The sequence below is a fragment of the Marmota flaviventris genome, chromosome 7, assembly GCF_047511675.1.
Source record: "Marmota flaviventris isolate mMarFla1 chromosome 7, mMarFla1.hap1, whole genome shotgun sequence".
Taxonomy (NCBI): Eukaryota; Metazoa; Chordata; class Mammalia; order Rodentia; family Sciuridae; genus Marmota; species Marmota flaviventris.
The window spans coordinates 144,677,765-144,689,136 of NC_092504.1; the positions used below are offsets into that span (position 1 = coordinate 144,677,765).

The following is an 11,372-nucleotide window of genomic DNA, read 5'->3' on the forward strand; positions in this document are numbered from 1 at the left end:
TGATGGTATCCAATGGTCAATAATAGTGTGAGATAGGCTGGCAGGTGATACAGCCAAATGGAAGTGGTCTCAAAGAAAAAGTATTTTGTTTTTTTTTAATAGGAAGAAACATAATGGTTTGGGTATGATAGTGGAAAGCTATAATAATTCAAAGCCCTATTTTCTACATGGTATTAGGAAGAAGACAAGCAGCTTCCTGTCATATTGCTTGAAGGGATTCCACTATTGTTGGGTAGACTCTGTATTTAGGAAATTTATTATGTCTAGATCTTGGAGTATATGAAACCGAATGGAAAGGATGAGGAGCCGTTTGCAAGCCATGCTAAAGGTTAGGGTTTGTACTTTCCTTGGAGAAATGAGATAGAAGTCAGCAACCAAGAAGGAGTCACAAACCTTTCAGGAAAGATCATCTAATAGGACACATGGGAATCCTCTCAATGGCTATCTGTCATTACTGAGAGTCAGGAAGCCATGCTACCTCTACATGACAGATACCCTGTGGTGTGTTGCTGTGCTGTTGGAGTCTTTTTGAAAGAAAACCAGTCAATCATTTATGACATCTAAAATTTAATTAGAAAGACCTTAATATTGCTCAAATTTAGAAACTAGTTATTAAAGAGAAAGAAGTAAACTTTGTTGGCCAACTTCAGAATGTCCCACCTTCCCGTTCACCACATGGGGTCTGGCAGAAGATAACTTGAGACTTTCCTGCTACTCTCTCTCCGTCCCTCCAATCCTTCTCTTAGACACCTCCATTTTTCTTTGATATGTAAAAGCTAAAAACTTGGGACAAAAAACAGGATTCAATCAGGTGCAGTGGGACTGGACTGTCATAAAAAATAAATAAAAGGGCTTAGGGTATGGCTCAATAGGAGAGTACCCTTGGGTTCAATCCTCACTACCAAACAAAACAAAACAACATGATTCATAAATCCATAAATTCTGAGGTGATTAAAAAATGCCTTAAATACCATTTCCCATTTATGATATGTGAAAAATAATACTAGAAAAAAATGTTCCCTTCTGCCATACCATGGGGCAAAATAAAGGATCTATGCCTTCCCTAGGAAGCTATTCCTTTGAGATGAGCTTTTGACGTCCTTTTGCCCTCTCTATTGATGTTTCTGGACTTTGGAATAATGATATTTCTCTGGTTAAGATGAATCAACTGTTTTTGTCTTTTATGAGCCACACTGAGAACTTTACCCCTGCAAACGGAGGGCTGTTCCTTCACCTGCTCTTGGCAGCTCAAGTCAGGCTTACTAGAAGAATCGGTGACCATGCTCGCACCCTGCATCCACTGAAGCATGGGCACTCAGGGGCTGGGATGGCAGGAAATTTAACATGTCTAGGTTTTAAAGTGCATGATAGGGAATGGAGAGAAATGGCACACAAGGAGCCGTTTGCAAGCCATGCTGAGGAATGGGTTTGAACTTTCCTTGGAGAAATGAAATGGGAATAAGCAAGTTTGTGCTGATGTGCACTTCTTTCAGACCACTCAGGGGGTGATATGGACTGCAACAGGGGAGAGGAGAGAGGTGCTGCAGCCACCTGCACATACCACATCTACTCTCTGCAGGACTCAACCATCGTGTCATCAGGGCAGAGAATGAAGGGCTAAGTCCATACGCAGCTGATTGGCTTAATATCATCATCAGCAGGGAAGTTCTTTAGGGAGACGTTGATACTGGCCCATGGGTTCTGTATGACCTTTTCTAGATGGAATAAGGTTACGTGTAAAGAACCAGGGAGTTACGGAGTTGGGGGACCAGAGAAGGAAAGTGTAATGTTAAAAATGTGATCTGGGCATTAAATGTTTAAAATGGTGATGCCACTCTACAGACATAACAGGGTTTCCAAACTGACCTTAAATCGGTCATGGCCACTGAGGCATGGGAGACCTAAGTTTAGTATGCCCGTTCCATCAGCCAGCTTGTGTAAGTCCAAGTGCTATTGGTTTTCAAGGGCTCCTATTCTCCTTTTGAGGAGCTTAAAGTGGCCACAGAGGAAAGACGAGATCCTGTCTAGAAGGCACTATTAGATGGACAGTGTCAAGAAGGGCGTCTGCTTTCTCCTCCCCACTCCCTGCTTGAGCTAGGCCCTTTGGTCTCAATGGCTATGAGCTCGAAGAGGGAAGATGTATTCCCAGAGGGTGCGCTGGCACAATGCTGTCCTTAACAGGCAGATCCAAGGGAACCCCAGTCCCAAGTTATCACTAGTGTGAGTCACAAAACACCTAAATAACTTTAAGGTCACTTCCTAATAAACACCAGACATTTTCTTCACAAAATAGTGAAGTGGTTTGAGACCTGGGATGCTTAAGATATTGGTACTGCTATTGGATTTCCTTTCTCAGAGACTGAGAAAAACTGTCTTATTGAGCACCTGATGTCTACCAGTTGCTTGGATGGGTATATTATACAATTTGCTGGTAAAACCCTACCTATCCGGCACTATTATAATTTTCATTTTACGTGTAAGGCAAGTAAAGCTGGTGAGGCTGCAGTCTGACCAAGTATGGTTATGCATAGTAATGGGCATTACGATTTACAGTATTGAAACTCAAGTCATTTTGTTTGTAAAACATGTTTGTTTTTACCCAACATATTTCTATTTCAAAAACCAGATACGCCTATTTTTCTGACCTAGGGGAGAAGTATCCATCATCCATAGGCTTCTAAATTCAGAAGCCACTGTGAGTATTGGACACCCACGAGATTATTGTGGCCTTGGCCTTAGAGCAATCACACATCCTTCCACTTGCCGTCCAGTGAGGAGTATGCTAGGTCGAGGCCTCCCCAGTTATGAGGGTCTCATGGTCTTTGGCAAGAGACAGAAAAGCAAAGACAATGTAGCCTTATTTTTTCTTTTCTTTTTTTTTTTTCGTTGTACTGGGGAGTGAACTCGGGGGCTCTCTACCACTGAGCTACACCCAGGTCTTCTTAATTTTTTGTTTTGAGGCAGTGTCTTGCCAAGTTGCCAGGTTGGCCTCTAACTTGCAGTCCTCCTGCCTCATCCTTGTGAATCACTAGGATTACAGGCATGCAGCACTGCCCCAGCAACTTAGCCAATTTTAGTTGCAGTTATGAACGCATTGTTATGGCCTTTCTCCCCACCCCTGTTTGTATTCTGATCTTTTTTCTTTTTTAAATGAAATAATGGAGCTAGTAGAAAGTTGTTTTTAATCTACTTATTGATAAAAAAAAAAATGTAGGACTCACTGAAAGAGTGGTACACAACAGACAGAATCAAAATTTTCAAACATGGTTTGATCTCTCCAGCATTCTGTTCAAATTTGTCCGATACATCTTCCCTTGACCTGAGTGACACTCTGGGTAGAGCTTCCCTGCTGGCCCTCAGATAACAAGATATTCTCCAGGCACCTTCAGGCACAACAATGTCTTTTTGGTAGCTAACATCTGCAGACAAGTTACTAATGAAGAGCCTGTCCCACACAGCGAGAGGGTCTGCTGCCCAGTTCAGGCCTGCACTGGGCTGGAAGACCGCCGTGGAGGGTGGAAAGATCTCCCTGACCTTCAGTCACCCTCTGCATCCTCACCCCATACACATACCAGGCTTGGCTCTGACCCCACGCTTGGGGATGGAGAGAGGGAAAGTAAAACAGAGGAATGGTTTTAATTACTGAGAGAGCTAACATCTGGCTTTTGTTCTTTTTGTACATGGGAGATGTTTGGTGTTAACTTTTTTGTCTTATGGAAGTTTGTTATCCAGCTATATTTCTACTTTTTAAAATTATGCTCAGTGGACTGTCACCTTCCACAACCTAAACTAAAACACAATGAGTACTTACTGAGTACCAGGTCATTTATACAAACTCCTGGCATCCCTAAACACCATGCCAAAAGACGTGTTAGAAAATGGCTCTTCAGACAAGTACCACATGTCCTCTCACATGTGGAAACCAAAAGAGGTTGACTTGAATGTGGGAAATGGGTGCTCGAGGTGGTGAAGGTGGTGTAGGGGGGATGGAAGGAGCAGGTGGGATCTGGACCTGCACACTGTATGCATGTGAGAACTAGCATGCTAAACCCCTTTAAAAGGCACAATCTACACATGCCAATCAAATATAAAATAAAATCTTTTTAAAAAAGAAGTGCTAGCTGGGTGCAAAGGTGCACTTGTAATCCCAGTGGCTCAGGAGGCTAAGGCAGGAGGATGGAGAGTTCAAAGCCAGCCTCAGCAGAAAGCAAGGTGCTAAGCAATTCAGTGAGACCCTGTCTCTAAGTAAAATACAAATTAGGGCTAGGGATGCAGCTAGTGGTTGAGTGCCCCTGAGTTAAATCCCTAGTAACAACAACAACAAAAAAAGAAGTGCTGATATGTAAACTATGAAAACATTGTGGCCAATGAGAAAACTCAAACATAAAAGGCCACCTACCATATGAATCCATTTGTACAAAATGTTCAGAAGAGACCAATCCACAAAATCCAGACATGGGTGAGAAGCTGGCAGGGCTGGGAACGGAGGATCAGAAACGAGTTCTCACTGTGTGTGGTTTCTCCTTGGGACGATGAAATCCTCTGGAATTAAATAATGGTGATGGTTACACAATAGCATAAAGCTCCCTAAAAGCAGTGAATTTTATCCCTAAAATAATCAGTCTGTTGAATCTTACCTTAATAAAGAAAAACAAAGAACTGAATTTTCAGTCTCAACCACATTAACTTTTTGACTGTATTTGGCATACAGTCTTACTTTGCAAGACAACTTCTACTGTTTAAAAAAAGGAATACGTGAATAATAGTCTAATTTCTCGTGTTATTTGAAATCGCCTAATATACTGCACACCTTGAGGTCATATGTAGAAATACTATCTTCAGAAAGCTCACATTTGAATTCTTAAATGTTCCTGACTTCGTAGTCTAAGACAGAGTAGATTTGCTTATCGTCCTCAACATCAGCTGAACTTCAGAAGATAGAAGGAAATCATGCAAAGAGAAACTGAAGTGGTTTGTCATCACAGCAGTCAGTGATCTCTTGACCTTTAGACTTCCACATCACAGTATGGAGTTGGCTCCAAGATAAGAAACAGAATAAATTCTATAGACAGGCCTGAATCTCCACTTGCCTGTGGCCAGCACATCCGAGACGATGGCATTCGACGGTACTTGGAAAGTGAACCGGAATGAGAACTACGACGAGTTCATGGAAAAAATGGGTAGGAAGCCATTCCTCAGGGTTCTCTCTGCTTTCTCTAGGCCTTTCTCTGCTGTGGGATCCAGATGCCTGCCAGCTCAGCACAGGAGCAGCCACACCCGCGTCCTGCATCAGGAAGCGCGTGCACTCCACCAGTGGGGGGCAGACTCTGAGGGCCCTCCTCTAGGACAGACACCAAGGCTTCCTTCCTTCTCGACCTGCTGCTTATACCTGTATCGTTGAAAACCCACATTTGTTTTTTAATAGAGTAAGAAAATGGTAGTGGGTGATGATAATCCAAATTTTAAAACATTGAATTCTTGGGAATGGGAAAGCAAAAATCATATAATAAAGTATAACAATAAATAGAAAAGAGTTCTTTCAAGAATCACTTTGAAAAAATTAGATTTGATTCTCTTTTGCTCTGACTTACAAAACTTTAGGAATTTCCTCACAAAGCTACTATGTATTTGAGAAGTTTAATTTAACTGTTTTGTAAAATCTATGCTAATACCTAGTAGCACCCACACTGTGTAAGATGGGTGATTTTTTTATCATTCCCCAAAATAAAAAATCTGCATCAATTGTATTGTACAGTTTAGGGATTCCAAGTTTAAATTTATAGAATTGTATATAATAATGAATGTGACCATGAAATTTTCAATTTTTACATTTTTGTGTCAGTCACAATGTCACCAAAAGCAATGATGTATGAAGTGTAGATTTTAAAAGCAATTATGGAAAGAAAGTGTTTTAAAATTCTGTATAAGCAGAATTAAAGTCGTATTTCTTCATGCATGTGTGAATATGCCTTGTCATACTTCATTTGACATTTCTCGAGTTTGATATACATAATACTGAAACAAAAGTGTATTAGTCTTATGAAAGTGAAGAAGCACTTAGATTCCTAAGACTCTGTGCTTCACCTGATTTTTTTGAAGTCTGGGAAAGCAGCTTGAGTCAGTCTTCTCCTGCCTGAGCTTGAATTTCTGCAGAAGCAAGCAGAGTGCCACTGGCTGCGCAGTGGAGATGGGGTTTTCTCCCCACCTCAGAATACACAACAACAGAAAGAAAACAGAAGAGCAAGGCCTTTCTGGGCACTTTGGTCTCACTTTCTCTGGCCTCCTTTATCTTTCAGGGATCAACATGGTGAAGAGGAAGCTTGCAGCTCATGACAATCTGAAACTGGTCATCACACAGGAGGGGAACAGATTCACAGTCAAAGAGTCCAGCAACTTCCGAACCATTGACATTGTGTTTGAACTTGGCACTGCCTTTGCTTACAGCCTAGCAGATGGAACTGAACTCAGTGTAAGAACTTTTTATAAGCAGTGCATTATTGATTTTTCTACCCTATACTGAAACGGTATCTGCTTTGTCCCATTGGTTGGCTTAATTAATGCATATCTCCTTCATTTACTGAAGAAGCCCAACATTGACAGGGCATTTAAATATAGTGATTCAACCATCTATGAAGAATCTGGACTGAACTTTCTGGAAAGAAAGTGCTTAAAAATTCTGTATAAGCAGATTTGAAGTTGTATTTCTTTATGCATGTGTGAATATGCCTCTTCATACTTCATTTGACACTTATGGATTCAGAAGAATGTCCTTTGAATGAGTGTGTACAGATCAGCTCAGTATTTCCATACTGGCAGCACAAAAGCTTTCAGAGTTATGTAACATACACCTAATAGTCATTTGATAAATACATTGAAATAAGAAGTTAATAAGTGAGGAATGAGTGAACAGCCAAGAGGAAGGTCTAATGCTGCAGTGTAAGTCACTGAGACATACCCTCTCATGATCACGGTAAAAGACTTCCGAAGTCATCATCTTCAACCAATTTTTTAAAGCTCTGTTTTAGCCTTTGAGTTTTTCTAGTTAGATTCTATACATCTGCAGTGACAGTTTAACTGCTGAATGTTTTATCAACTGTGCCTCAAAGATGGCCCATGGAGGTTGTGGAGGGAGGGCAGCATGGTAGTTGGTGGCATCACACAGGTCCTCCAGGACCCCCAGTGAGGCTCCAGGCTGGTGCCTGGCTCTGGGGGAGAGTGACAGAACCGTGGTTGTGGACACTAATGAAACCGTGGCTCTACAGAACTAGAACCATGTGTGACACACACAAGATCTAACACATGCCACTTTGTCATCACAATGCAGGGGACCTGGAGCCTTGAGGGAAATAAACTTGTAGGAAGATTCAAACGCAAAGACAATGGAAAGGAACTGAATACTGTCCGAGAAATTACAGGTGATGAGCTCATCCAGGTGAGTTGTAAAAAGACCTGTAACTACTTCCCAAAGACAAAAATGATTACATGTTTTTTGAAATTGATGAGTTATATCTTTAGTTAACAGACTGTTATTTCTTTTCTTGTGTATCTTAAAAAATAGATATTTTATGCATTTAAGAAATAGATATTTTTATGCATAGTTATTGAAGATAATTTATATATATGTTGAATACAAGAATCCTAGTTTAGCTGGATGTGCTGATGCACACCTGTAATCCCAGTGACATGGAAGGCTGAGACAGGAGAATTGCAAGTTCATGGCCAGTCAGCAATTTAGGGAAGTCCTAAGCAGCTTAGCAAGACACTGTCACAAAATGAAAAATAGAAAGGGCTGGGAATTTGGCTCAATTGTAAAACTCCCCTGGGTTCGATTCACTGTTCAAAAAACAAAAAAACAAACAACAACAATAAAACCCTAGTTTAGCTGAAAATGTAAATGACTAGAAGCCAAAATGTGTTTTGTAGTGGACATCTACATCTGCATAAAATGTTGCTATCACTACATGAAAAAATAGTATGAACTCATCCGGATCTACAATAATACCAATAATACTAAAATTTCTTAATGTAGATATATTAATGGCAATTTTTTAATGCTTGCTGACACCTTTCAGACCTACACGTATGAAGGAGTAGAAGCCAAGAGGATCTTTAAAAAGGAATAAGCACAGTTCTCAGGCACCGCCCGCCCAGAATACATATGCTGGAAGTCTGTCCCGTTCAGAGATGCTTTTCTCTGCCCATCAAGCATGAGGTTCTGAATAATTATTCCTTCTACAAACATTGATGTACTTCCAGCCTTGACAAAGCAAGCAAGTAAAAGCTATTTATGATTTAATTTGTTTTATATTCTTTAACAATGAAATTCATGGGAATTCTAAAATAATATGCAACATATTTTAAAACAGAAAAATAAATACTATTCTATATATAGCCTCTTCTTTAAAACAACAAAGCTATGTGACATGTGCAATAGTAGACAGTTTTTGTTGTGTTTATTTTCAAATTTGGCAAGCTAAACACATAGGCTGTGTGTGGGTTTCTAAAATTTTGCAATGGTTGTGAATAACTTCCTTGGTAGCATCTCTTATTATAAAAGCAATGCATACTCAACCAGAAGGCTCAGAAATAAGAAAAGCAAATGCACCCACACACCTGCAAGACCCTGGCCCTGAGCCTCAGCACTGCACTGAAGAAAAAATATCAATCTGTTCATTTTATAACTTCATAAAAATCTTTATAGAGTAAATATTGATCATTCAGCTTAGCAAGACACTGTCACAAAATGAAAAATAGAAAGGGCTGGGAATTTGGCTCAATGGTAAAACTCCCCTGGGTTCAATTCCTGTTGCTGGGCGCAACAGGAGCCAGAAGCACACTTTACTTCTCTGACTGCACTAGTCTTCACATGTGAAGTGGGGGCAGGCACCACTCCCACCTGCAGGTGGGGAGACAGACACCAAGCATCTTATCAGCTCATCTGATGCTGACTAGGGTCACTAATGTAGGTCCTAGTTTTTAGTCCAGTATGTCAGATCCATTATTCAGCCTGTTAAAAATAAAAATATCTTTTAAAAATTTTTTTACATCTTTTTTAATATCTATTTTTTAGTTTTAAGTGGACACAATATCTTTATTTTACATTTATGTGGTGCTGAGGATCGAACTAAGTGCCTCAAGCATGCTAGGCGAGCACTCTACCACTGAGCCACAACCCCAGTCCCCAAAACAAAAATATCTTAAGAAAAAGATCCCTTAATTCTCCTGTGGCACCAAGACTTGCACTGCAAATGCACCGGGTCAAACTGTCAGATGAGGGCAGGGGCCACTGTCACTGCTCTCCCCAGCCCAATGAAGGCTTTCTTCTCTCACAGCTTATCCCCTTTCACTATCTATTAGCATTAGAGATCTGCCTACTGTTGCTCAGCAGCTGCCACTCCACTAAGCTCTCTTCACGACAGCTGAGCTTGGGCTCCCAGTATCCAGGAGCAGCTGTGCCCTTTGGCTAACTCCTGAACTCTGTGTCGAGGAGCAACACTAAGTGCGTCCAGAAGAACTTGTGGGCAGGGCGTTTGAATTTGAGAAATACACAGTTTGTCACTGGTAGGAAGGAACATGGTTTAAGAGGACCCTGGAGACACCAGGATGGAAGCACAAGTTCTTGGCTGGGAGCAACAGGAGCCAGAGGTGCACCACAGAGCAGTGAGCCAGGCACACCTAGGGAACAGCTGGAGGTTCAGTTGTAATGTGTGCGAATTGGGATTTCCTTCAAGTACTTTCCCCAGCCTCAGGTGGGGGCAGAGTGGGAGGGGTTAGGGGAGACCATTGATCACAGGTGATTACTCCCGCAGCTGCTGGATGGTGCCAGACAGTCACAGATGTCAGGGTCACTGGGACGTGGCAGGAATGTGAAACTCATCCCTCTTTTCCTTACTCTTGTATGTTTTTGCAATTTTCTATAACCAAGAGTTTAAAATATATTTACACACACATAGAACTCCAGAATCCAACTTCCTCTTATTACGGCCACTGCTGTCACCTCAATTGAAGACACTGCCATCATCACCTGAATTACTGCAAGTCTCCCCTAAAAAGTCTCCCAACCTCTATCTTCCCTACTGAACCCCATAGCAGACAGGAGAATCCTTAAAGGTCTAAGTCAGATCATATCACTTCTCTGTACAAAATCTGCAATGGCTCCTTGTCATTAGAGAAAAAGCTGGAGTCCTTGTGTTGCCCATAATACCTGTGTGACCGACCTCCCCTTGTATCTGACATGAGTCCTGATTTCCATGGCATATCTGGGGAGATTATTCCCAGCAGGGGAAGCACTTAAAGCAAAGGCCCAAGAAAGAAGTTGGCCTGACAAGCTTGAAGAACATGAGACCCTAGAAAGCGTCCCTAAGGCCATCCAGGACAGACTACAATCAATACCCATGTTCAGGAAATATAGGCCAATTTAGCCTCCCAAAATTCACTAGTGACAAGGTTAGAAGAGTGTGGACTTAGAATCAGAGACTTGCCTAAATACATCTTTCCACTTACCAAAATTCAAGTTCTGACTCTCAATTTTTCTCATTTGAAAATTAGTAATGGTTTTCTGATATTTTATTAATTGAGCTAGTATACATAAATGTCTGGAATAGTGCCTAACAGATAGCTTGGCTCTCAAAAACACTCACAGAGAAAACAGAGCAAGTCCATGAGAAAGCTCTTTTCCTAAAATATTTCCCTTCCAGTCTGTGACAAAGCGAGGCTTGGCTCCACAGAGGAGATCTTTGCTCCAGCCCAGTCTGTGGCATGACTAGCTGGGGACTTTGGGACTACCACTTCATCTCTTTGGAATGCAGTTCAGTCATCTCTAAATGAGGGGACCTGGCTGGATCTCCACAGTCCCTCCAGCACCAAGCCTCTGCTGTCTGAACAGCACTGGGTGATTCTTAAGCAACACTTGGGTCTGTGCCATTGGGAGAGGGTGCTGGAATAGGGAGGGTGGGATGAGAGGAGGAAGTACCATTGGGCTATTAAGTATGGCTAGTTCATGGTACGAAACCTGTGCAGGCTCAGGGGGCCCTGTGCTTGGTTTAGCACTCTATTGTTACCGTCTTAAAATTTCTAGCAACTTGGTACAAGGAGTTTTACATTTTCATTTTATACAGGGCTCTGCAGATTACTTAGCCAGCCTTATTGCTATGAGCTGACTATCATTAAGCACAAAAGGTATTTTTCTATGAGCAACTAGAGAGACTGTCAGCAAGACACCCCTGAGTACCTGAAGAGGTGAACAGGTGGGTGAGGAGGTGGCATGGAATAGAATGGAAGTGAGCGGAGGTTTTGTGGGGATGGGGTAGGGAAATGAATCCTTCAAAGTTATGAAATGTGGTCTACCTTGAGGGAGTGGCACCTATCCTGTA

At 41.6% G+C, this 11,372-nt stretch overlaps 1 protein-coding gene across 1 annotated transcript; it reads left to right on the forward strand.

Moving 5' to 3' along the window:
* Positions 1–5,052: 5,052 nt before the first annotated feature.
* Fabp2 (fatty acid binding protein 2) lies at positions 5,053–8,317 on the forward strand. Its single transcript, XM_027952328.2, has 4 exons — positions 5,053–5,180; positions 6,297–6,469; positions 7,325–7,432; positions 8,073–8,317. Exons 1-4 carry the CDS (start codon positions 5,114–5,116, stop codon positions 8,121–8,123), a joined length of 399 nt encoding a protein of 132 aa, XP_027808129.1. The 5' UTR covers positions 5,053–5,113; the 3' UTR covers positions 8,124–8,317.
* The last annotated feature ends 3,055 nt before the right edge of the window (positions 8,318–11,372 follow it).

What these genes read in the sequence shown, in the direction of transcription:
- Fabp2 (XM_027952328.2), top strand. Translation starts at nt 5,114, where the DNA reads ATGGCATTCGACGGTACTTGGAAAGTGAACCGGAATGAGAACTACGAC. An exon ending in CGAGTTCATGGAAAAAATGG is followed by an intron (nt 5,181 to 6,296) that starts GTAGGAAGCCAT and finishes TTTATCTTTCAG; the next exon opens with GGATCAACATGGTGAAGAGG. An exon ending in CAGGTGATGAGCTCATCCAG is followed by an intron (nt 7,433 to 8,072) that starts GTGAGTTGTAAA and finishes GACACCTTTCAG; the next exon opens with ACCTACACGTATGAAGGAGT.